Source organism: Corvus kubaryi, unplaced genomic scaffold (genome assembly GCF_017639235.1).
Source record: "Corvus kubaryi isolate FWS band 111438036 unplaced genomic scaffold, C.kubaryi_AGA036_p1.0 split3-73, whole genome shotgun sequence".
NCBI lineage: Eukaryota > Metazoa > Chordata > Aves > Passeriformes > Corvidae > Corvus > Corvus kubaryi.
In genome coordinates, this window is record NW_024582091.1 from 24,823,704 (window position 1) to 24,851,440 (window position 27,737).

General features: G+C 43.7%; 1 protein-coding gene across 1 annotated transcript in view; it reads right to left on the reverse strand.

Annotated features, from left to right (window-relative positions):
• Positions 1 to 27,737, reverse strand: part of SCML4 (Scm polycomb group protein like 4) — a 77,898-nt gene that overhangs the window by 12,273 nt on the left and 37,888 nt on the right. Inside the window, exons 6-8 of the mRNA XM_042017094.1 lie at positions 26,352 to 26,546; positions 11,194 to 11,460; positions 2,492 to 2,637 (exon numbers count right to left, since the gene is read on the reverse strand). Coding sequence (XP_041873028.1) covers positions 2,492 to 2,637; positions 11,194 to 11,460; positions 26,352 to 26,546 — 608 coding nt within the window. The remainder of the gene's footprint in view (positions 1 to 2,491; positions 2,638 to 11,193; positions 11,461 to 26,351; positions 26,547 to 27,737) is intronic.

Here is a 27,737-nt window from a genome sequence, read left to right on the forward strand (position 1 = left end):
GAGGGGAGCTAGTAGGAAGTTTCTCAGTCTTTGGTGGACACTCTCAAGAGCTACATGTGACAGAGCTCCTCGGGTATCTTGGCAAGAAGCAAAGCTTCTGCTCCTGGTAGGAAGAGCAGACAGAGCCAGAGCATCCTGCATTGCCTGTTGGGGCAGTGAAGGATGTGTGCTGCATGCTGGAAGAGCTGGCTCTGAGGGCTGAGGTCAACGCCCAAATGGCCTGACAGAGCATTAGGAAAGCACACTGCCCCATTCAGGATACATCCTCCAGCTGTTTTCTTCCTGCTGGTCCCAACAGCCTCTCTCTCCCAGCTCAGATGAGCCGATTGCCAACGCAACTATTTCGGGTGATAGCTGGGCCTTGTCAATGACAGTAAGTGCTTCTAAGTAAATTATGCACCTGCTTCACAGAAAGATTGAACACACAGGAAGATATGGCTGAGGTTAATGGACTAATCACTTGTCTCTCACCCCTGGGGTCTTTGTGCTAATCCAGATGAGGTCTGAAGGCTGAAAAATTGCAGGGACATATATAACTCAAAGGTGTAATTGAATTGAGTTGTGTGGCAATCATACCCAGGTTCTCACACCTATGGCGTATTTTACCAGGAAGCCAATGATAAGTAGAGCCCATGGGTGCTGGGTGTGCAACAAAGGATGACAGGGACAGTCTTTAGTGGCAATTTAGCTTGATCTCTTCGGTCGCAGAGCAGCTGCAGTATCGTGGCATTCTCCAGTGCAGCTGGCCCATGACTGCCTGGAGTGCTCCCCTGCCCTGCTGCTACATAAAATACTTTACTACAGATGGAAACTAGACAAAATTAGTGCTTTTGCACTCTCCATATTTACAAGACAAACTTTAAAAGTTGGGGTTTTTTTCCTTTGGGATATACCTGTATGCCTCAGACCATGTCAATTCTTGCTCCCTTGCATGAAGATTTTCTCTTGATGCACAGCCCCTTCTGATATTCTCAGAAACTCATTCTATAGCAAGTTCCTTCAAATCTGAAGGTGGCTCGTTTCTCTGCCTGGTTGCCACATGACCAATATAGGCCATGCTTTCATTATCAGCTGATAAGGCAGAAGGCAGGAAAAGTAGGCCAGCACCTGACCTGTACTTGCAGATTTGGCCCTACACCGCTGTGCCTGCTGTTGTTCTCATCCCACAGACTGGTCTATAGATGGCAGATGGCCTCAATTCCTTCCTAGCGTGAGCAGACACCAAGGCCTGTGTTCATCTTCATTTTCAGCTGCTCCTCACCCACCTCCTCTCCTGCATCTGGAAACCCTGGGTGCAGAGAGTAGCTGAAAGTCCATTTACCTCCCTCAGCTCTCGTCTGCAGCCCCACAGCCCCACTTGTCTCTGCTGGCATTGGGGCAAGGAGTGATCAAGCCCACCTGTTGTCTCTGCAGCGCTGGGGGTGCTGATCAGGACTCAGGGCTGGGGAGCAATTCTCATTTAGACCTAGGTTCAGGCACTTACATGAAAGTTATGACCTCCAGCTGAACACAAACAAGTCACTTTCAGGCTAAAATCCATTTTTCATAGCCAGACTGAATTGATTAAGGAGAGAAGCAGAAGGCCAAAAATGCTAGTAGATACATTGGTGTCAACTCCATACACACCAGCAGAACAGAAAACTCCAGATCAGACAAGTTTACTGTCTTGCCATTTACTAGTTAAGGATAATATAATTTCAATCACTGGAGGTTGACTCACAAAAGTAACTATCATATCCTCTAGTGAGTCAGCAGGTCTGTTAAATTTGGTTATGTAGCTACATAATACTGAGGGGAAAAAGATTAAAATATTGGCTGGTTTGGATTTCTCCTGCTAAATATCTAGAGACACATAAAAAATGCTCTTCAGAGAAGAATCATGTGTATCCTGTGAAAAAAACTGACATTGAAAAGAGGCTTTTTGTGTGAATCTGACAATGAAAAAGGAGCACCAGATCCTCAGTGCTTTCTCTTAGGCTTGGAGTAAAAACAATTTATGCTGGAGTAGCTGGGAACAAACAGTGAGCACTTTCTTAAAACACTGTTAGGGTTTCCCCATTGAAGTATAAATTAATAGAGTAGCATAGCATAGCACAAAACAGCACAGAATAGTATAGGACTATTTCAGTTGGAAGGGACCTCCAATGATCTAGTCCAACTGCCAGAGCAATTCAGGGCTGACCAAATTGCACCATGTTATTAAGGTCACTTTCCAAAAGCCTCTTTAATACTGATAGGCTTGGGACATCGTCCATCTCTTCACAAAGTCCATCCTGGTGTTCAACCCCCATCTCAAGGCATAAGTGAAATTTCTTTAGCCCAAACCCCCCAGAGGTGCTGAACTCCTTGCCAGGCCCTGCATTCAACCTGGCTGAGCACAAACACTGCCTATGGCAGCTCAAGGCAGCTGAGGGGCTGTGTGTGTGACATGTGCTGACTATGTCTTGTGACTCAAATTACCCAGAAGTGGTAAGGGCAGCCTTCTACTTACGTGTTTTCTGAAGAGGTCCACGTGAGGGCCTAAAGCTTGAGGGTCTGCATCCTTCACAAACCAAACCACATCATCCACTGTCCAGGTCAAAGGATTCTTGCTTGATGGCCGAGCTGCATCTTGTCGTTCAGGTGAAGGACTTGAGGCTATGGGTACAAAAAAGCCCACAACAGTGCATTACAGTGGCACGCAGAAGTTTCCTTGGTTTGTGATTGTGAGCATGCAGGGCTTTGGCAGCCTCCCTGCAGCATTGGACATTGGATCTGTGTGTGCAAGTATCAGCCGGAGATGGTGGTGTAGGGAGAAAAGGGGACTTGCAGCAGTTTCTAATCTGACTGTTTATTGAAAGACATGATCCCAGCTGGTGAATTGTGTTAAAAAACATGAAACCCTCAAGTCCCTGCTGGGGAAGGAAAAATGTGCCAGCTGCCGGGCTCTTAAACCAAGCTGCCCCTGCTGTCTGATCTGCAGCAGCAGGGATCTTGGCTAAAGAAGACACTACCCTCACACCTGGAGAGAAAATTCTTCAGCACTAAACAAAGGACTCTGCCATAGAATGCAAAGGCTAGAGGATAAAATCAGGATGTAGCAAATAGGGTTTTTTCATTTGCATTCAGATATTCATACTTGTTTTAGAGCTTAGCACAAGGTTTTCAGTCCATATCTTCCTAATCTTAGTCTCTCACAAAGCTGATGATCCCCAGTGAATGCCAATTTGGAAAGTTACTAAAACATGTGAAGATGAACATTGCACATGTGACTTTTTAATGGTACAAGCCCTCGATGATTTAAGGTGACTTCAGCTTGCTGTAGCTTTAAATCAAGTGAATAAAGGCACATTGGAATGAAAGTGCATTTATGTTTTTATTCTTAGTCTCTGCAGAATTATAAATCTCAATCTCCACCTGAATATAATTTGTACCCCCACTTATGCTGCTTCTTTACGACAAGAACTATATTATGCTAGGTTACAGGAAAGCTGTTTCTATTTGTTTATATCTTCACCAAGCAAATTTTGCATTAGCAGGCAGCAGTACACAGATGTATTAAATGTTACTTGCTCACCACATCTGCTCATCTCTTTCTGTCAAGGCCCAGTTTTTAATGAGAGACGTGCAAATGGCAAGCAAGTATACACCACAGAAGACCAGAAATCAAACAGAAGAGTATGTGTAGAGGGAGACCACAGACACATAAAGTAGAGCCTGGAAATGCCCCAGGTAGCCAAGAGGCAAACAGAACTGCTGAGGAGAGAAGGGATGAGCTATCCAGAGACATACTGAGCTTATAAAGACAGATGAGATATGTGAGAATCCCCATGCATGACTCAAAACATGATCCTAATGCACATGAGTAAATGTGCTGGGTGGGTTTGGGGCTTATGTAGATTGTCATTCCATTGACTTCAATAGAGCTCTGCTGATCTATAGTGGCTGAGACTCTGCCCATATATGCCCAATAATGGTTTTATGTGCATATTGGTCCTTTCTTCCTTGCCACTGTGCTCATCTGACAGTATAATGTAACAAGGTGTATTTGCAGTTACTCAAAATGTATTTCAGAAAGCAGCAGTGCTATGAATGTGCAAATCTGGTTGATGGTTTTCATAATGAGATGAGATGTAAATATCATGATAATTCCACTCTCATTTGGTAAGTCACTGTTCTGGATACAAAGGACAAGGAAGAGTTGCAGGTCCTTTTAATTAGACAGCGAGGACCAGTGTTCGTATGGACTCAGGTGACTCTGGGCTCTGCTCACAGAATAAATGCAACACACAACGGTACAGACACCATCTGGAGCCTTTGGCATGAAACAATGAAGACAGAGAGTGCAAAACAAATAGGGTAATCTTGGCCAACCCCTGGATCATCAGTAACATTGAGGAACTTTGTCAGGGACAAGTGGGAGAACTGAGACTTGTCTTGGAGAGGTATTTCTCCCCTTTACGATCTGTCAGTGGTTTGGATGAGAGCTGATGTGTGGAGGTATTGGGAACTACACCACCTCAAATCAAAGGTCAGGAAAAAGACCAGGCTTTTGCAAACTAGTCAGAAAATGGAGGGAGAAGAGAAAGGTTTGGCTGTGTCCAAAAGATTGCAGAAGTTTCTATGCTACTGCCATAACATGGTCAGAGGAGACGTTGTGCCACTACTCAGAAGCACGGTTTCTCCCTTAAATTTGTATAAATGTAAGGAAAGCCCAGAGGACTTAGCTTGGGGTTTACACTGGGAACAGAAAGGGCAGTCTGCAGCCCAGTGACTCCTGCCTCAAACTGCCCACGAAAGGGCAAAGGGGAGCAGAGAGCCCTGAGTGCAGCTGGGAGCCTTCACAGGTATTGGAAGTATCTGTAATAAAAGGAAGGGGGATGAGAAGAAAAGGTTGAAATGACAGGGGGAATCTATTCACTCCTTTTCAATCTAGCAATCAATAGCATAAATGTGATTTCTGAAAGACAAATATATAAATGACCTTTCTAAAGAGACTGCATGGCTAGAACTATTCCAGACCCCAGCAGGTGAATATAACCCTTTCAAATCCATGCCTGAGGTATAGTATAATATCATAATATAAAAACAAGAATTATGTGTTGATACTAATTCTTCAATACCCCCAGTTTGCAGCAAAATATCAGGTTTTGGCTGGTGACTCTGGAAACAATCTGGTTTTCCATATATTTTACAATTTATTTTGTTGATTAATCTCTTTGGCTTTTTAACATTATAATTTACACATCTGAGTGTAATTTCTCTATTTACAAAAGAAAATAGATAATTTCATGTCTACACAAAGGCATGGGATTTCTTTCAATAGCATCACTTTGGTGAAAGATTACATTAAGCAAGAAAGTGTTTGATGGCAGCAGGGCAAGTACTATACATTTTTTTCATATCTGAAGGTATTCACACTTAACCTAAGAATTAGATAAATGAGGAAGTCTCATGTCTCCTGGGTATCCTATGCCATCCTGTCATCAGAATTAATCAAGATGATAATGAATACTCAGATTACAAAGAGATGGGAGTGCTTGCGACCAATAATTATTTTTAGAGATCATAATCTAGGTCAAATCCAATTTCCTGTTTTTGACAGGTGGCAAAAATTTGTCAAATTAATGGAATGGGATATGGAAATTTAGGTAATCAGAGGGAAGCACTTTCCCCTCCTGCCTCAAATGATATTGGGGAAGGACAGTGAAGAGGTTCCTCTGCAGGGGAATGTCTCCAGGCGTCCTAGTCAAGACCATTGACCACACAGAAACAGCTGGAATTACCAGGTCAGTGGCAAAAGCTGAGTAAAGCTGAGGGAAAGAGGTAGCCTGGCTCAGTCTGAGTTTTCACCCCACACAGGCTTTTCTCTGCCACTCATCGCTAACCTCTGGACCTTCCTGAGAAGGAGAATGGAGACAGAGCCAACAGCCAAATGACTGCAGAGGCATGACAAGGAAATAAAATGCTAAAATGGAGTTAAACCTGCAAAAGAAGGAAAGACAAATAACAGACTCCCTAAATATGTTCTTGGCAAACAAACAGAGCCCAGAGGGAGTACAGTCATTGATAGATAAGAGTGGAAAGGGAGTGACAGATGAACTTTAATATTGCTGCAGGCCTAAATGATTTCTTTGCCTCAGGGGAAGGGGGTGGGAATGAAATTTTAAAAGGTTCTCTCTGATTGCACTGGAGCAGATAATAAGGAGCAGCAGATCTACTGAAACTAAGCAGAAGTAGCAGACCCTCAAAGGTGCAGAGAAATGGGAATTATTTAAAAAACAAACCACCCCCCACAATAAAGAAGGAAAGGAGGAAGGCTTTAAGATAATTTTCTAAAAATCTAGGGCACACCAAGCAGGAGAAGAAGAGATGCATCAGAAAAGCAGGCATCTGAGAGAACACAACAACAGGATATTTGGGGTGGGGCAGGGTATTCACAGGCCACGATCAGCAGAGAGCTCTGCAGAAAAGATCAGGCTCAGCACATCTGCACTGGCCGGCGCTGGCAGGACATGTCTGGCACCACCTGGCTGGTGTCCTTCACCTTGCAGCACCTCACAGAAGAGTGCCTGTCCCACCAGCGCAGCAGCTGCTCCCACTGACAGCGTGGCACGCACTGTGCAGGGATGCAACATCGCAGGTGCTCCTCCGCCTGCTGCAAGAGCAGCCCAGCATGCAGCTGCATGAGACGTGGCCATGGACATTAAATATTTATCTGGGCTTTCCTTGCTTTGCCTCTCTTTTGTACGGGAAACAAAAAGGCAGCTCACTGAAAGCACTGACATTTTCGGACTGAAATGTCCTCAAAAATTAGCAGGCAGGCTGTATTTGCTGAATATGGTGCTGAGGCTCACAATGCCAGCAGCAGCTCCTTTCCCTTGGGGAAGTGCTGGATGTCTCCCATGAGCCGCTTGCAGCATTATTCTGGAAAAAGAGAAATTTCAACCCCCATGCCCCCAGATGTTTTCAGGAAATCTATGTACTAATAAGCAGGACTGCCTCTTTAACAAAGACCCTCAGGTGATAATAATTAACTGCTAATACTGGATAATAAAATCTCCATAAAAATAACAAGCTACAGGGCAAGGTTAAGGTTATTATATTGTGGTTGAACACACAATTCTTCATACTTGGAATAAAGGCTTTGTCTGTTATGTAAGCAGGCTTGGAAAGGTTTATGGTGTCCTTGACTATTCCTTCCCTAATTTAAAAGCTTCAATTTGGCAAATGATGACAGGAAAGTGCATGTTTATCTGTTTGCAGCTCCAACTGGCTTTCTGAAATGAGACTTTTTTTTTCTTTTTTTTTTTCAGAATTTTTTAGCATAATCAAGGAGAATTAGGCATCAAGCTTCCGATCGCATTAATGAGAGCTTTGAGGTTTAATCTCATCCATTCTGCTTGAAAGACATGTTCTGCTATGCACTGAGATATGTTTTATGATTATGGCTTTTTCCATGATATTTGCCCACCATGATAAATAAGGCAAGCTATTTTTCAAACCTACCCATAAATAAACAGGATTGGTTTGAGGTTTCAGAGATAAATTCTTCCTCTTTTTAATAAGCCCATCTCTGCCTCATAAGTATACAAACTGAAGAGGATAAGAACAGAGACTGACATGCACCACTTACTCATCTTTGCTTACTTGTGATTCAGCAACATATAAATTATGCCTAGAAAGAAGAAAAACACATGCACAGATTCCAAAGACCTTTGCAAGAGAGACTTTGTGAAGAAAGTAATCAAACTCCAGTGTGGCTACACTAAGACAATTGCAGAAAGGTGTATTTTAAAAGTCTGGGATTGCCAGTAGAAGTGGAAGCAACATGGTGGGTGAAAACATGATTTCTTTCTGTGAAGTAATACAGTCTCTAATTCTGAGGAGTGAGTAATGCTTTGTAGGACTCTGGTGAGAATTCCAGTGTTACAGAGCTGACACTATGGCAAATAGTGAAAGAGATGAAACCAGGCTGTGACTGGAAACACCACAGTCTTAATGCTTGAAGTGATATCATAACGAATGTGTGGGCACCTTGGCTTCATGGATGTCACTGTGTTGCCCACCACAGCCACAGAAAACTGCCTGGCCATGTCTGAGAGCAAATGCCTCTCCTCTGCCTCAAAGGACCCAGCTTCTGCTACGGACTGCAGAAGAGTGCTGGAGTCTCCAGACAGCATCTGAGAGGATTAGAGGAAGTGTGATGGATGGTGGTGGCATAAACATTTGTTGTCTGTGCTGCCATACACTGGTGGAGCACAGGGGATTGCTACAGGGGATTGTTAGGGACCTTGGTAGCAAACCCTGTATGGGTTTGTGTGCGCCTCTGTGGTACACCCTAATCTACAGTGGGTGATACCAGGACTAATAAATGCCTAAAAACTAGGAAAACCCCAAGAATATCAATGAATCTATAGCCATTTTAATGATGTTCACTGCATACCTTTCCATTTTAGGAAGCCTTTACTGTTGAGCTGGCCAAATGACCCAGAGACCCCAGAGGAGCTAGGTTATGCAAGTGTCAAATGATTGTCACATAAAATTACTAAGCTGTTTTGGGATGAGTCCTGTTAACTCCAGGTATTATATGTAGCAGTTTCAAGTCATTTATGACTGCTGATGTCATGGATGCCTGGTTCAAAAGCAATCTCTTCCTCTTTGCCCCTCAAAGTGCTTTAATAAGTTTCAAGCTAGAGAAATACAGGAACCTGTAAAGCCTATTGCATGACCACTTGATGACTTTTTTGTTTATTCAGTTCCGGAAAACAACATGTGCCATATTTCAGCCTTTCATTTTGTAAAGACTGCGAATTTTGTGGGAAGTCATGAAAAGAGACATGGAGGTGTCTCCTGAAGCTTAGCTTCCTGCTCAGGACTACATGGAGGTTTCACAAGACATTGGCTGAGACTGGGAAAGAGTGACATTCAAAGTCAAAAAAGAAGGGAAAATAATGCAGGTGAACAAGCTTAAGAAGCTCTGATTTTAAGCTTCGGTCCCTTGAACACAGTTTCCGTCCCATGATACCAAGGTTTTTCTCCACACAACACATTCTTATGTACAGAAGTTTTATGTATTCTGAAAATGCACTAAGTATTCAGTAATCCACCAAGTGATTCAGAGAAGAAAAATCTGTGAGGGCTTACTAAGTGTGAATCTACCACCTCTGGTTGAGGAAGTCTGTGAGCCACACATTTCTGAAGGCAGAGAGGGTAGTAGGGATGCACCACCAGCTCTGCATTTATCCCTTTCCTTGGGGTATGCTGCTGTTTCATGCTGGAGACAAGATGTGTGGCTAGACAGACCTTTGCTCTGAACTGTCCTGGCTCTTCATACATTCTACAAAGAGATAACGACTGATCCCAAGCAGAACAATAAAGATTTTTAAGGCAAGTAAGTAACAACATTGTTACATCTTGGCTCCTCACAGCTGCCAACCATAAAGCTTAACAAAAGGGTCCCAGTTCTGCTAGGAGGCTCTAAGGAAGTGGTGGGAGAGGGGTAAATGAATCCTCTGCACAGTGACCCTCTTGTCCTCCCAGGACCTGATTATGCCAGCCTGAGGGGCACTGAATAAGATCTGAAAGGAAATGGCTTTTCATTTCCTTTTCTTTGGCACTGAGGCCACCAGTTCCTAGTGGCAGCCTTTTACAAGTTGTTTGCAGTGTATTCCTCTACTATCCACTTTGCTTTGAATAAAGCTGACTCCGTAAGTAAAGAATGAGATAATTATGAGAACTGAACGCTTATCAGTGGTCTCTATAATAGAGTAACACAGGGCTAAACCAGGGAAGCAACTGTGTGAAAATAATAGCAAAGTCAGTGATGGTTTTGGGTGGGTATTGAATATTAAAGAAGGCAAACTTAGATCAACAAATAAATACATGGATAAATACTTGTAATACATATTTTGGAAGAATAATGTTCTAAAATATTAAATAGTGAAAGTTCAGGAGCAAGAAATAATACAGGTGTTGGGGAGGTGAGGGATGTGGAGGAATTAAGCAAAGATTAAGCAAAGGATACTGGAAAGAGCCTCTGAAATGGCTTCCAAGCAAGAATATGCAGAATCACTTGACGTTTCCAAGGGAAATGCAAGGGCAAAAAGACAGTATAATGAGGTAATGGTAGACAAAGGGGCTAGGGGAGCCAGGGGAGCCAGTAATGTTCTGCAAAGATATCAAGATTTGAAAAAAAAACCCCACTGTTGTGGCAGTAGGTTCCATTAATAAATGAGGAAGGGAAAAAATTAATGACTTTAAAATGGCTGAGACATTCAACTCCTTTGTTAGATCTATCATCAGAACGAAAAATGCATACATGAAGTGTGAATAATTAGTAAGGGGTGAAGACACTGTTGGCATCAGTGCTGATAAAGATCTATTGACTGAGAATTTGGAAAATGCAAACAAAGTTAACTGAAGTCCAGTGAAGTAGCTAACCCATCTGATAAACCTGGGTAATTTCTAGAGGAAAATAAATTGTGGCCAATAGGAACTGTAGCTGACAGGTAGAGCAACTGCCTCAACAAATGTCAATTCTAGCATGGTCACTGGACAAAAATACAAAGAGAGGGAAGAAGAATCAATGAATACAGTGGTTCCCATGGCATTTCTTGAATTTGCAGATAAACTTCTTGTGGCTTTGCCTCCTGAAGAATAAAAGTGCCTGGGGCAGTGAGCTGAATGATTTCAAAAAACACATGTTTTGTTGGGGAGTCTTTTTCAAGCAAAATCTGGCTTGGTTTGTGATTAAAGGGGCAGGATGGGTCACACAGCTAGGAAGGAAAACCTTTTGCTAAAATGCTTTGAGGGAGGCACTAATATTTGGGTTTGCTCTGCATCATGTCTTGTGCACAGCTGGTGTCACATAAGTAACAGGTAGTAGCAGTAGTACTGTAGGCAGTATCAATCTTTGGGAGGAATGCCTTTTATATTAATATCTGCATGTCTAAGCTGATCATAACAGTCATGATTGCCACACAATTACACCTAATACATATGTTTACTTAACAACAGCATTAGAAAACCTTCACCTTTTTACTTAACAGTGAACAGACTGATTTTGTGTTTACAATGGAAGCATGAGTGGTCTGGATGGATTCTATCACAGAACCACCTTACTAATTTTCTTGGGAATTTGGGAAGGAGTTAAGACTCCAGCACAGCACCAGCATTACAGCACACATTGCTAAATGGAAGATGTTGCATTACCACTTCTGTTTCCTTCAAGATAAGCCCCATTCCTCGTTGGGCTGGAGGTCTGATGCCGCAGGCCAGTAGATGAGGACGCCCCTGAAGACATCTGGGCAGGACGATGGCTACAGGAGGAAGAGGAGCCTCCAGCAGGGTGTCCATCTGCAGGACTCTGACGCACGGTGTACACGGAGCCCACGGAACCCAAGGCAGCGTCGGCAGGATCCACACTGTACTGCTTCCTGTTCGGAGGATCAGCCAGGAAGTCCTCAGGTATAACTGTCTCTGCTCAGGAAGCCCAGACACAAAATAAACATCAGTAAAACAGAAACTATTTTAATCAACCCTTGAAATTTTTTTTTTTTTTTTTTTGGCTAAAATTCCCATTTTTTTGGTCAGGAAGTGTAACTCCAACTTCCTGTACAGACAGCTGACCCTAGCCAGGAGAGATCCTTGCTGAGAATTAATAAACAATGAAGGGAAACACAACCATTCCAAGTCAGTAGAGTCACAAGGGGGAAAACATGGCTTGATATGTGTCATCTGTGTCAGCATACAACATTATTCTCCGTAAAGTCCTGGGCCAGTGGCTGGCAGGTCCAATTTCCCTCATGGTGCTCCTCAAATACACTGAGAATAAAGGACTGAAAGGAAGGAGGCAGAGGAGGACAACGGAACAGGTAGTTTGTTGTGTTCATAATGCCTGGCAGCCAGTAGGAAGGAGTGAAGGTAATAAACCAAAGCATTCTGGCTGCAATTACCAAAATTAATCAGAAGCATCCTCAGCTGCAGACATCCATCCAGGCCCGGTATCCCACAAGGATATAGGCTTAATGACTGATGAGCACACCCAAGGTTTATCATGGACAGTCATGTGTTATGTGTGAGTCACTTGGACCTAACTCAGGTTCAGGCAAATGTGCCAACATCACAGACAACTGCAAACCATTGCTATGGTTCCTCTCCTCTGCACTGCACTTTTCATGCTATGTAGGAGCTAAATACCTTGTTTTTCAGATTCCTCACAATAAGCCAAATTTTGCATTTTAAGACCTATTTAGAGACTTACACTTGCCTTTACTTGGGAGCCTAACACACAGGCACGAGGTTTGCAGTTTGCAGATTTTTTCTGCCATTTCCCCTCGGATTTAGGCTCAGGTCTGTCACTGTTTGGGCTGACACTTCTATGCCTGTATCACTGTCCTCTTCCTCCAGTCTCCTCACATCCAAGTTTTTCCTATTTGCCTTTTTTTTGTCTTCACAAAAGATGGCCACAGGTCTTCCTCCTCCTCTTTCCCACTGCCATTCTCCCTGCAAAACCAGTTGTCCTGTCACCCAGCCCCAGTATCACTACTGAGATACAAGCAGAGCCCTTGGAAACCTCTATGAGATCCCAATCTTCACAGATCCCTGTTGGCAACGTGCACTTTAGTGATTCCCACTCCTACTGGGTGTTAACACCTGGTAGGCAGGGAGCCCCTAGTTTAGGGAAGTGCCTTCCTTTGCCCCATGACATTTCTCTGAGCTGTTGAAAAGGCCACTTTCCTCATCATGTGTACTGTCCCTCCAGAGACATCTGAGCAGGGTGAAATTTCCCCCATGGTGCTGCACATCAACTTCCCAGCTTGGGCAATGCTCTCATCCTGATGTATTATGCAGCCTTATTGAGTAATAAGAAGAATTAATGCTGTAATTTATGCCATAAGGCACAAACTCCATTGCTAATAGATGCTGAGGCTGTATATTACAGAGTTTTCCTTTTAATTTGCTTTTTCACTCTTTTCCTTAAAAAAAAAAAACAAACCATGACTTGGCAGCTGTGTACAGTAGTTGATGTTAAACGAACATGATTTAGTTCAACAACTCAAATACTCAGGAGTTGTGCCATGCCAGCATCTTGGCTTGTGTGTCAGGCCACACCACAGATTTTTGTTACATTGTTTTATTTTATTGCTTCTGTCTTTTAAAATTTTGTCCCATTCTGGGCCAAGGCTGGACTCACCATAAGGCAAACATCAGATTTGAAGGAAAGCTGCAAACGTGAAGTTTCCTCGCTTTTGGGCACTTGCCTTTGCAACTGTAAGGAACTTTCCTTTAGCAAGGCTTTTTTCCCTTAGATGATTTGGATGCTTACAGCATGCATTCAGGTCTCCTGCTGCTTTCTGCCAGGGATTTCTGAGCTTGATTCTCATACAAATAGAGATAGGGTGTAATTCAATTGAATTCAAGGGAGTTCAGATAACGTAACACATCAGAGAAATGGGAATCAGACACTCTGAACCTTTCTCCCTAACCTCCGACAGATGCCAAAATTATATAGCGATTGAGCTAAATACCTTGCTTTTCAAACTCCTCCCAATAAACCAAAGAAAATCCAATCAAGCCTCCTCATTCAAAGGAATTTAATTACTGTGTAGAACACTTGCAATAAAAGCCTCTTATGCATAAAGAAGATGGCTCTTTCTGCAGCATCCTGCCTGCACTGCATGGAATAATTATGCCTCTTGTGAATCATTACCTCTTTATTCCAGGAAAAGAATGCTCTTTTAATATGATTACAATATGAAGAAGACATAGACTATCAAAACAACAAACAGCACATTAAAAGAGCCCTGCTAAATAAACAGCATACAGCTTTTATTGCTATGGATGTAAATTACTCCAAAAATTTTGAGCAGACACCGGGGATTTTTTGATGGATGTCAGACTGTCTCAACAGTCTGTGTGAAATAAGACATGTGCAGATATAATCTCCCTGTGGAAGGACACCCGTGAATTGTGTACAAGACTATAACAAGGAGCTAATCTCCATCACTTCTGTTCCTAACCTTGCCTAAAACTCTTTTCTTGACCTAGATCAATTTATTCCACATCTCTGCTTTGGGCTCCAAAATGGGAGTAATGATGCCTATTGCCATGGAGCAAGCCGGAGCCTCTGCTCATTACTGTATGAAACATTCCCCAGTGGAAGGTGCTCTGGGAATTTGAAAAGTCATATCAATGTCTTCATTGGACTGGGGGGGGAGCAGGGATCGTCTCAAGCGGCCCACTGCCCAGAAACTAAAAAACCCCATGGAAGCTCTTTGTGTTCCTATTTTTCCAGCTCTTTGTTTGTACCACAGAGAAGGTGCACGAGTTGAGGTTCCACTGATGATGTGCATGAAAATATCTGCATTTTGTAAGCTCCCAGAAGGCTTTGTAGAGTGTATGGCCATCACAGCTTCTAATCCCACTTTGGCCAATTAGGAAAAAAACATCTTTTCTAAGACAATAGAAGAAAATATAAGCCTCTATTGGGGTTGAAAATGCAACAGTTCATAAATCTGTAGCTTAGCCCTTCTGTATTCTGTCGCAGTTTCATAATTTATTTTGTAGGTAGTCAGTTCCACATATTAGTGAGAAACTAGTACAAAATGCTTTAAAACAGGATTTATGAGAAAGCTGCTTCAAGCTTTTGCTCTGAGCACAGTAATCTCTGTTACAACTGCTCACCACCCTGAGATGCTTGAGCCATTTTGGCGTACTTTTCCTTTCCACGAATGGTCCACAGGCAGCTGGATTGAAAAGCCCAAGGCTGTTACATCCTGCACACCTTAAAATGCAATGAAGGAGAGAAAAAAGCCACAGTTGCCTTCCCAATTTAAAAATGTACATTTCTTTAGCTGAGCTTCTTAAAAGTAGCAGTCTGTAAGATTCCTAGCCAAATTCCTGAAGATGGGTCAGCTGAGAGTTAAAAGAGCCTGAGAATCTGCAGCTAACATCCCAGGTCTGCTGCAAACCTCTGGAGTGACCTTGGTCAGGTTATCTGTCATCTGTGGACCTCAGCTCTCCGTTAGGATGAAGGAAAATACTTGTTTTGTCTCTCACTTCTGTAACACATTGAGTTCTTTGCCCCAGCAGTATCCATTTACCACTGCAGAGTGCCACATGGATGCATAGTGCCCGTGTGAAAGCAGAACACAAACACTGGGCCTTTGGTAGCATCTGGGAATAGAGACACTCCAGAAAGACAGAAGAATTGACCCTCATTGTACATCAGGGAAGCAAATGAAAATCAATTTCAAGTCAAGCAGGAAATGAAGAAGAGTATATACACAGGAAAGATGATCCCTAGCTGACCTTCTCCTCAGCAGATCTAATCTCTTACTTTTTCTTCTACATCTTAAAAAAAGCCCAAACTTAGTTTGTTAGAATCTCTCCTATAAGCAAAAGCTCCTTCTGCACTGCAGAGACACTATTCTACCTTCTCTCTTCCCAGGCCAAACATGTCTTGTGCCACTTTCCTCACCTGCTGCTGCTCCCACATCACTGCTCACGTTACATCCTTCTCTCCCTTTGCCTCTCTCAGGCTCCATTCCCTTATACCTCCCACCTGCTCCCCCCTCTATTCTTCCCCATCACCTCTTCCTACTTCTGTCATATTAGCACTATCTCGACTTTGTTCTAACACTGCTTTCCTGCACCTACAACATCACCCTTTTCCCATTTTGCCAGGTATTTCCCTATCTCTCTTTTCTATTTTTCCTCCTTCCACACATATGATTTTCATAGCCATTTTCTCCCCACGCTGTTCCCCTTGCACCCGTCTCACACTTCCATTGATCCAGCTTTCCCTTTCCTAACTGTAGGAACACAGAGTGCAGAGAATATTTCTCTGCCTGTTTTGAAGGGTTTTACCCCCCTGAACAACACTGTTTTTGACCTCCGTCCTTGGAAAAAACTGCCTACTATTAGAAAATAATTAGAAACTACACTGGTGTAAATTAGGCGATAGACTACCAAGATTGTCACATTTTCACATTTCACATTGTGAAAAATTTAGATGTTTTGGGTTTGTTAATGTAGTAAATAGATAAAAGCAAAAACCATCAAAATGGAGGATTGTTGTTGTTCTCCAAACCTTCTTCTTCTACTACTCCGTATTCTGCAGTAAAAGTAGTTTGGGATGATTGGACAAAGAATTCCACAGTTTCTGGCTGCGTTACTAAATAATTGGTAGAAAAATAAAAATAATGTACGTTTTTAGTAACCATTGGTTGATTTACCTTTAAAAAGGCCATTTAATCTTGATAATTCAGCTTTCTCCTGAATTCTCTGCTTTGTGCTATGTCTGGGTCACGCTAATGACTCTGTTTCTCTGATAAGACTTAATAAACAACTATCTAGAAGCAGTGAAGGCTGAGAGTCCCGTTTGTCTCTCGAATTCCTGGCAAGGACTTTAAAAACTCTACCCCATCAGGAGAGGCATAATTACAGCACGGTCAGTGCCACTAATATTCCCATGCCTTTTCCTGGGTTCATCCCCTGATTGCTGCTTGGACAGCAGAGCCCAAGGTCAGGGCAGTGAACTGGGAGCAGAGTCCCTTTTCCCAGTTAACAGGCCATATCCTGCACGGCCAGGAAGTGGCTGCTTCTGGGTGAAGGCTGCATGGGGCACTGCTGGAGACTCACACCCCCTGCTCTGAGCATGCTGGACACTGATCCCCAAGCCAGGGAGGTCCTCTTTTACACACCAGTAGCTTCTCAGGACAACTGCCCTTCCTTCTAGGACAATACTTTAATGTCATTTCATAACCTTTTACTTTACCACCTGCAATGCTCAATCATTTGTATTTGCTTTAATTAAATTCCCCATTAACTTCTTTTCCTTACAGTCAATACAGATTTATTTCTGTCTTTCTTTTCTCTGCCCCCACTATTCCTTTTTTGTGTCGTCTCCTATTCCTCATATCATTTAGTGATGGGCTTTGCCCTCTGACCCTTCCCTGTACCTTTTAAAGTGCTACCATATATTGTCTATAATGGGTTGACCAGATGTGAACTCCATATTTTAAGCAGCATGATATCATAGCTTCCTCAGACCTCTCCTTTCTCCCAGCCAGGGACGGCCTTTTTTCATCTCCCAGTCATTTTGAGATGAGCCAGTCACAGTGTCAAAATCCTGTTGAGAGACTCCGTCTTGTATGGTTTTATCTTTGCCTGTATTTTACAGTTCCTGAGCCTGGCTCCAGCTCCAGGCACAAGGATGGCATTTGCCCTATCTGGGAGGTGGGAGGGGAGGGGACAGTTTTAAGCAGCAGCTTAGAAACCCTGCATCTCAGCCTTGATGAAAGGAAAAATAGAAGTGGGGAAACACAAAAAGCAAATGCTGAAATGCAGAAGGAAATCCTTCAGATGAGTTTAACCAGCAGTTCAATCTTAGTGTAAGCCAGAGAGGGAGAGAGCAGAAAGATATAAACAGTGCTTAAGATTGGGAAAGATATGCTTTGGCTCTAAATGGCTATCTTCTGTTTTAAACATCAACTCTTAAAAGATTTTAGAAGACGTTTTTCTGTGCCTTCCAAACAGACTCACACATTTCTGTCCAGTCAGGAATGTACCACGGCCCTTATCTTCCCTGTAGTTTGAGCCTGCATGCATCTATCTAAAGATAAGAGCCTCCTGTGATAGATTAAGACTTTCCAGTTCTGCCTGCTGTGATTTACTCTTGGATTACAGCACCAGCCCATTCCTTTTAGCTCCATTGCCCATCCAGACATGCAGCACAATGAAAATATGATGTCACCCCTTAGCAGATGTTTCCGTACCATGTCAACACCACTCTCTGGTGCATGCATCTGCACCCTACACAGCTGGCCAAGGACCAGACCTTTCCCACACCAACCCGTGGCTGCCACAGTTTGCCTGGACAACGAAAACATTACAGGGAGTGACATCTGGTTTGTGGCAGCAGAGCCAAGCTGCTTGCTGCTTGCCAAGGGGGAGTGGCATGGCGACACCTCCCCAGGGAGTCACAGCATCCCTGAGGCTGCTGCAGAGAGGCAGTGAGTAAGCAGGCAGTCCAGGGCATCCGCCAACAGCGGGTCAGGGCTGTCACGCCTGTGGTTTTCAGTTTACGGGGGAACTTTTGCATGGGTTATAGGAACACACAGTGGCATCCACAGGGGAAAAAAAGGGGGGCTTAGTAGTCAGCCAGAACAGGAAAATGTAAATATGCCTCATTCACTTGTGAATGCAGATATTATGAACACTGAAACTATGGTCACACTGTGGAGATAAAACCTGCAATGAATTCTCCAGGGTTTAGTCTGAGGCTTTACTGCACCGTGTATCATCTAGCTGTGTCCTAGCCGCTAAAAAATATTTTGCAGTAACTGAAATGCTGAGTCCCCAAGGAGAAGCTGCCAGTCAGTTAACATCAAGAATCTAAATTTTTTAGAGAATTTTCCAAAATCCAATGTTGTCCTGATTAGGTCCTCAGCACAAGCAATTTTTTTTTCATTATTTAAACAATTTCCCTTGAGTGTTTGCAGCCCAGACAACAGCCACATTGTGTTTAATGCAGTAGAACCAGGGAATGAAACCAGCTGGGAACAGATCAACATGGTTTTATTGTCCAAACTGAATAAAAAGGTAGAGTAAATTCTAAAGCTAGCTGCTGACAAATACATTAGATTTAATAATAAAAGGTGCTCGTGTGAATAAATAACCCATTGAGGAATTTTTTCCATTTTTAAAGTGCTTGGGGAGGATTGAGCAAATGTATTTTGTTACAATGGAGAGGTTTTAGTCCTATGTTACAGCACAAGCAAATTGTTTAGGCACACCCATGAGTGAAGGCAAAGGGATTTCAATGACACAGAGATCTAGGCTGTAGAAAAAGTCTTCCTTTGGTCTCTTCCACCTGATTTCAGACCTGCTCCTCCTTCCTCTTCCCTTCTCCCTTGCCTTTATGTTATACCAAAGTGTACATCATGAAAAGAAGATTTATCAGGGTTGTATAGTTTTGCGTCTCAGCACAGCAATGGATCTGCAATGGCAGAGGGAGATGGGAGAGGCTGTGATCGATCTTTCCAGTTGCCAGCTTCTAGCAGTAGCTAGAGGGTTTTTTTATCAAGGTAGTTTATAATGCACTCTGTATCCCTATAAATCAGCATTGATAGAAGTCACAAAAAGCTGTATATAGAATAGACTAGATGAAAATGACTGTGTTATTTGAAAATTTCACGGCATTATATACTGGGATTCTCTGCAGATGAAGTACTTAGTGCATTTCTGTTTTGCTACCACCATGATGAATATCCCTGAGTCACATTGCTTAGCACTGGCTTAAAATATTTAACAGTAATTTTTTTATTGTTTGAAAAACAAATCATTTGAGATACAAGAAGTGAGATGTCTATACCAAAATGCAGTAACTGTAAAATAAGCTGTGTTTGCTCATTAATAAATATAATAATCTCAGCCAGAAATTAGGTAGAATAGTATATATAATGCATGAGCCTGTGCATGTGTTTGTGTGCAGGTATAAGATCTTTTATAAAGTCTTTGCTTCACCTCTCCCTGCTCAGTGCTGCTGCCCTGCTTAACTTTCTGGTGTTTCTTCTGCCATGTAAGTACAACACATCTGCGCCCTGAAGTCTTAGTTCCCCTTCACAAAACCTTTCTTTTCCCGTCTTCTTTGCTGCTTCTCCTGACGTCCCCAGTTGACCTCAATCCCAGCAGCTAGGAACTCACCAATTCCCCTTTGTCAAGCCCTTTTATCCCCTCCTCTTTCCATGATCCTACAGAGCCAGTTTTCCTCCACACCACTGTGCTGCACTGTGCCATGCTGCTGGGGAGCAGGGCTTACCCTGGGACTCCATCCTAGGACTCATCCTCAGCCTCACTGTGTTTTCCTTAAATCCAGCTTCTCTGATGAAGACCATCAAGCCACTGCCACCTTTTTGTTTAAGTCACTTCTGTAACCTTATCTCTTCCATGAAGAAAGCCACCATAAAGTACCTGATTCCCCAAGCCACCATTTGCAGCTTATTTTCAGTCACAGGATGTACTTCTCCTTCCCAGATGCTGCTGGTGGTGGAACTCCTTGCCTTGCACCCTTACCTTGCTCACTGCTGCCCAAGGCCAGCACCGTCCCAGCACAAACAGCACGTCACCACCAACAATTTGCTTCTGGTACTTTCTTAACTGTTTTAATCCCCTGCTTTGCACTCATTTTGCCAGCAGATTAATGTTCTTCAGGCAGATGCTGTGTGTTGCTACTATCTGAAAGGCATTTTGATGTACTCTGTATAATTACTGCAAACAAATAAATCCTAAGGAATTGGGGAGCACTGTTGATTAAACAGTGGCCAAGACTTTTCAAGAACAAACAGTGAATGTTTTATTTCCATGGAAATGGAAATGCCACTGTGTGTGGGTTTCCATTTGTTTTGTAGTGAACTGGGAAAGGATAGAGAGAAACAGAAGGTAGATAAAGACAGATAAGGGAGAGATGACGATGAAAGGTTGAAAAAGAGAGCAACATGAGGAAGGTGAAAAACTGAGCTGAAAAACTGAAGAACATCCAAGCAAAAATCAGCAATATTCCGCAAAAAAAATCTGAATCTTGTTTGAAACCTGTCAAATTGAAACAGCCTAAATACCAGACTCCCTTTCCCCACTCTCAGCTGTCTGCTTCCTGCCACGGAGGTGCAAGCCCAGGCCCTGCCATAGGCACCATGTACCAGGCAGTCCCAGAAGCAAGGGCCTTCTCATCCAGATTCACAAGCAAAAGTTCTACTCTCTTCCAAAACCTTTCTTATTTTATCTTTTACTTAATAAGCACTGGATCTTGAGGTTCACCTTTTTTCCCACTCACATCTTTGAAAAACCAGGTTTCATGTTGGCTTATGCTCACAGCACTTGCATAGGTTTCTCATCACAAGTTCTGGCTTGTGGCCTGCTCATCTGACTGCTTGAAATACTGGTATATTGGATCACAGGTATTTGGGTCAATATTTTAAAAGCTTAGGAATGGAAATTCCTGTTTCAACTTTAATTTAAGATATTTAAAATAAAAGCCTGGACTGCTAACTTCAGGTATCTCCTAAAGGAATCATACAGCCCTAGGGAAAAGTCTTAACTAGCTAAAACAAAGTTAAAGCTAAACCTGGAGCTAAAACAGAATAACAATCACATGATTCACCTGACTGGGGCTCTGAGAGTATCCATGCTTCCTCCACGTGACTCTGCTTGTAAAGTTTGAATTAAATGCTTATACCCAGGGGTATTTTTTTCTGTAGTGGATATGATCTCATCCATCATGCTTTATGCATTTATGCCTATCATTTCATCCACTTTCCTTATGCATACCCTTTGATATGGAGAAATAAAGCATCCTTAAATTCTATTTCATAGCTCAGCTCTCTTTTCTAACATCCATGGCTGCAGCCCAGGCAATATCCAGCACTGTCGGTGTCTGTGCCATGGCACTGAGCACATCTTGGGATGAAGGATGAAAGGGCCTTTGGGCTTTTCCTTATTCACTGCTGAGGACAGGGGGGCTACCCCCACCAGGGGTAACTTTTCGAAAGGGATGAATTTTCTTGCACCCCCTCAAGTCAGTGAAGGTAAAACAGCCCAGCAGAATGTGGGAAGGAGGAGTTCTCTTGGGCTGGCTGCTGAAGGGATGTCTGCTTACAGCTTCATTGCTTAGCACCCACAAGGACATACAATTTCATAAACTTAAAGGAACAGAAAGGGAGTCTTTCTTCATTTGTGAGTTAGCAAACAGTAATCTCACAACTTAAAGGTCAGAAAGTTCAATTTAGCCAATTCTGACAATTCTATAGAGTCCAGGCAAAATACATCACAGCTGAATTTTCTCTCTTCCATTCATCTCTTATTTTTCTTCCTGCCAGGATTTGCTCCTTAGTGTACATTTTATTAGTTTCTTCTGATCTAGGTTTAAAGGGTCTGAATGCTAAAGCCTCTGCTACCACCCTCATGAAACCCCTCCACAGGAGCACTGACTGACCCTCTCTTTTCTTTCAACTCTGTGCCTTTACTTGCTATCCCTTGGACCATCCCAAACTGTTCCTGTCCCTCCCCAGGTTTCTGGGCTACAGCATGCAGCTCCAGCTGCAGTTGCCTCTCCTTTGGCTCTTCCACAGAGTTACCACCCTGGACACCTCATTTCAGGAAGCCAGTCCTCAGGATGGTGCTCCAGCTGCAAGCAGGACCTCAGCACAGGGGTCCTTGGTGGGATGTCTTGCCCTGTGGCCAGTTGTGTCAGGTGGGGAGGGAGAAGGCACCCAGCCTGCTGATGGATGGAAGGAAGGAAGGAAGGAAGGAAGGAAGGAAGGAAGGAAGGAAGGAAGCCATCCCAGCCTTTCTCAACTGTACTGCAGGTTCTGCCATCAATCTAAAAGCCCCAAAGACCATATAAACTTTTTATATTATACTTTGTTGTGGCTGGATGGCTCTGCTCCCTCTTTAAGAGTGACCTTAATGTTTTATTTATTGTTTAAAGGATAATGATTGTGGTAGAGGAATATATGAGGCAATAAATGGCCTTTGCAGGTAATTAAATGCTGAGGAGAGCTGAAGCTATTGATAGCCATAAAAGCCATTTATTCCGAGTGTGCTGAGAAGCCAGGAGCACTGTTCCTCTTAGCATGCAACAAGAGAAGATTAAACAAGCCATGGTACTAGAAAGGGGAAAGACAACATTTTTCTTACCCTCTCAGGGCTTGAAACTTCTGAGCTGCTGTTTATTTGGTGCTTGCGACAGAAAATATCGATTGTAATAATATGTGGTTTTCTATCATATTATTCTTTTTTTCCTAGCTGTTTTAGAAGGGCTTTGCACATGTTGGCAAGAATTATTGCCCTCATTCAACAAATACTCAAATAAAGGCACAGCAGGGAAGAGTGGCTTGCCCACATAGTCAATGGGAATGTCTCTTATAAAAATCCAGTTCCCAGGCCAGTGTCTTGCCTACTTAGTCACGCTCCCATTGTGCATTGCTATTGTGCTTGCCATATCAGCTTTTCAAGGGCTTGTGGACAGGAGAAGCCCACCTTCCTATAGACAGAGGCACTAGCATCCTGCTGTGTTTCTGCTCCATATAGATCCCTACTTCCAGCCAGTGCCACAAGAAGAGGCGTTGTTCTCCCATGAACAGTGGTAGGGAACTCCATATGCTATCTACATATCCAAATTTGACTTGGCCATGGGGAGAACAGCAAGGCTGAGGTACCTTATTCACAGACCTTCCCATCTTCCTCTGTGATAAGAATGATCCAGGGTGGCCACACAAGTTCCTGCATAAAGAAAGTTTTTTTGCAGCCATGCTCTGTGTGGAGACATCAACTGTCTAACAGCCCAAAATAGCCAAAAGCCAAGGTTTGAGACAGAAGGAGCAAGGAAAGGATTGACTGAAAGGGAAAATAGATGTTTATCAAAGTTCATGTTTCCCACATAAGAGAAACCTCTTCCATTTCTGTGCCCACCAATAGGCTAGCCAGAAGTTTTTTAGCAAATATGACTTCCTCTGAAAAATAATCTAGTACTCATAGGTGCATGTCAACAGTATGTACATGTCCTAGAAATGTCCCTTTTGCATGCTCCCATCTAAGCCTCCATTAGCTGAGCACAAGGCAAATGGTGAAATCTGAACACAGAGTGGAGGTGCTTCACAGGATCTCTGTTGGCTTCCCACCATGTAGCCCCTGCCACACCTCTCCGAGTTTTCTGCACACGTCACCTAGGTCTTGCCATCATTTTAGCTCAAACTGCTCTACCGCTCCCATGGAAAATTCTGGGGTGCAGGTTCAGAGATGCTTTGAACCCAGGTGCTGTGGGGACAGGTAACGTCTCAGGATTTGCTGTAATGTAGACCTGAAGCTGGGCATTTCCCAGATGAAAGCCGGGGAGTCACCCCACAACTGCTCCCCACAAATCACTCTCATGAGCCAGAAAGTCCCTTCACAGCTGAGAAAGAGCCATGGAGAATGTCCCATGTGAGACATGAGACATGTGAGGGCCATTGGCAAGGCGGGCAGAGCGTGCGGCTCAGGTGCAAGGAGGGTAATGCACTGCCAACAAGGCTCATTGCAGAGGCCAGCTCTAGGCACAGCCTGATGAGTGTGCACTTCCTAGGCATGTAAAACATAGTTGTAAGTGATACATGCATATGTCAACAAATCCCACCTGGCCTGTACACAGCCATTAGCATCTGGCAGCTTGCTGTGAGCACAGGTGAATTATGGCTTAGGGGCATGTGCTTTGGGGCAAGGTTAAAAGGTGACTCCTGCATGGTGTAAGTGGATTAATATGACTGGACACGATGCCGGCTTCTCCTCTCACTTCTAACGGTGTAAATCATGAGTAACTGCACCAAAGTCAATACATGGATTAGATTCATTGGCGCAAAGGGGATGAAAAGCACATGATTTTAAAAGAAAGGACATCTCGATTACAAGATGGAGAACAGAAACAATGAAAAATGTGGCTGCTTTGCATGGCTTCCTGTGGTGCTTTATTATGGCCCTGCTCCTTCCAGGCAAGCTTTATCCCAACAGGTGCCCTCCCAGACCTCTGCAGCAGAGCTCCTATGGTCCTCCTTATCACTGCACTATGGGAAACCCAGTCTCTGCTCTGTGTAGCAGAGGAACCCCCATGCTGGCCTTGCTGCAGAGAAATGCTGGCCCCTGGTGAGATGGAAGGAGATTTAGGCAATGCAGCATTAAACATAGACTCAGGGCCTCAATCCAACCTGGCCTTGAATACTTCCAGGGATGGAGCATCCACAACCTCTGGGAAACCTGTTTCAGTCCCTCACCACTCTCACAGTAAAGAATTTCTTCTTCATATCTAATCTAAACCTACCTGACTAGCCGTGGCTGCCAAGCCCATGCTGCTTCTGGGGCTATTAATTGGACACACACCCACACACGCACACACCCCACCCCACAGTGGGAGACCCACGAAAGAGAAGCCTTGCCTACACCCACACCTCCTGTCTAGTCTGAAGGAAAAATAAAGTTTTGCCCATCCTCAGTGTCTGGAGAGAGCCAGTGAGGATGGTGTCAGGGACATCTGCACTGGAATTTTGTGGGGAGGGAGACACTCGAAGTGTAACAGCAACTGTAAAAATTCCAGTTGTGGAATTGCCTTCTCTCACATACAGCCCTGCCGTGCAAAAGTAAATGCAAATGTACATGCAAATTAAAATGCAAATGCAAACGCAAATGCCAGGCCTCCTGGGCTGCACTCGCTCAGTGCTACAGAAAGCCCTTGACCTCTCAGAAACATTCAGCTTGCTGCAAATGTCCTAGTAGAGAGGGAGGAAAAATACTGCTTTCCAGTCTGGGCTCCTTCCTTTCCTCCCCTATGTGTAAGAGTGGCAGCTGGATTTCTTTGTATAAAAAGATGATTTCTGCACTGTGTGCACAGCCCTCTCCCAGCTTTGGTGTGCAAAGCGCACACTTAGGGTATTCTTGGTGAACAAGTGATTCAAAAATCGTAATTGTGGACACTAAAACACCTTTCTCTCATCTGCCAGCATGTGTCTGCCGTTAAACTGAATGCATGAGAGACAGAGTGCTCCCCAAACACCCACAGTGCTGTTAATAAAAGAAAAGGAAAAATAATTTAAGTCAGGAGGAAGCCTGCAGGTGAAATGAAGGCTCATGCCCATAATTTACATCTTTCTTTTTTTCTAAACTAGCTTTTGCAATGCCATAGTAAGGCCCCAGGGCAGCTTTCCAGCTGCTGATTGCAGATGGGGCTGCAGGCATGTCCCTGCTCCGTGGGGACTGTGTGGGGCCAGCACCCTGTCCCAGAATGTGAGCAAGAATGAAACTCAGGGGTGCCATCCATCTGGGAGCCCAGTGCTGGTCAGGGCAGGTGCCCTCAGGACCACCACCATCCTTGGATGCATCTGCCCCATGCCAGAGCCCCTCCAGGCTTTGCCCCCCGATGGTCAAGCACTAAGACAGGGACCTTGCAGGCACTAGAGGGTTTTAATCTAAATGAAACATTCCTTCAAGTAGCAAAGTAAACCACTTAGCAGTCACAACTCATTTAGGTTTATACTCACAGATGGAGGTGGCAGATTGGGATTCGGGCTGACTGTGCTACAGCAAATAACATGTACCTTAGGTTTATGCTAACATAACATGCTGGCCCAAAATTTCTCTGCTGGGGCACCTCAGCACAATGGTTCTTACCTGAACACCTCCTCTATAGCCACTGGAATAATACCACAAGTAAGCTCACTGCCTCCCTCTGCAAAGGTCCCACAGAGGCCTGCAGTTCCCTATCATACACAGCACAGCACCAAAAAAAAGACAGCCATTTCTTCAGCTCTATTCAATCTTGAGCCCAAGGTGACCAAGGAGCCTACCTGCCTCCATCCGTCTGTTCTCATACGCCTCCGGGCTCTCCGTCACGGCGCTGTACTGCTGGAAAGGCTGGTTGCTGAAGAGATTGTCACACAGGAGGCTGCGACAGAGCTTCTTCAGGAAGCGCAGGACATACCCAATGCTGTTCACTACCAGCAGGCTCTGGAGATGCTGCTTCCCCTCAAAAGAAGCTGAAACTGGAAAGCAAAACAGGAGCAATTCGATACCTGTGGGTGGCATGGCAGGAGGAAGAATGAGAGCAGGGGAGATAATTTTACTCAAGTATTTGTATGTCTTAAAATATTTTGCAGAATTACCCTACCTGAGGCACACAACAAACTGGAGGAGCTTAAGGAGCTGAGTTTGTGTGACCCAGATCACCTTCCCCCTGGAGAGCTGAAAGATGCTGACTGGCATGGCCAGCAGTGCAAGCTTTTCTAATACATGCATCCAACTGAAAACTGTATTGTGTCATTAGAAGGAGGCATTTATGATACCCTGGTCTCAGGAAGGGGAAAGAAAGCGATCTGCAGTGATCACCAATAGTGATGGGCTATTAGGCTGACTTCAGCAGTACCCAAGGTTTTAAAAGATAATGGGGAGGTAATAATTAAAGGCATGATTGTGAACGAATGAAAGGTACCAGGATTGTGCTGAAGAGAGAGGTAACAGCTTCATTGTTGATCTTTATTTACTGAGTTAATGGCATTTATAGGCAAGGGAATGTTGGCAGTTGTGGTCTATCCAGAATTCAGTAAAGTATGAGAAATCTTTCATTCAATTGGAAATGGTTGCATATGAAAGGTGGGTCAAGAAATGGCAACAGGGTCTGCTGGCAGGAGACCCCAAGTCCCAGAGAGAAACCAGCAGCAGTCTCTGCTGGCACAAAAAGACACTGTGGATGCTGTAAGCTGGCAGACATCATCAATGGAGAAGAGGACTGGGAGATTGCACAGGAAGGATCAACTGATTTTGACTTCTCTGATAGTAAATATGAGTGAAAAGAAATCTGGAAAGTAAACAGAAATCTGTAACTCTTTGAGGAGGCTCAAAACAACCTGATGGGAGAAGAAATGATAATACAAGCTTACCAGATGCCCATAAAACAGCAAGGTGACACAGTCATGAAAAACTCAGACATATTTCCAGAAAGTGTGGAACAAAACACTTCCAGGAGAGAAAACTGAGTGTTAAAACCACTATACAAAGTTCTGGAGAAACTGAGATGGATTGACGGGCATCATTCTGGTCATCCAGGCTGAAGAAGGGTGAATTCACACTTGCAGAAGTGCACAGACAGACCACATGGATGTTTGGGGAATAGAAATTTTCCCTGTGGCAGTGCAGCCATCACCATCCTGCAATGTGGGACTGTGCATTCCTTTCAC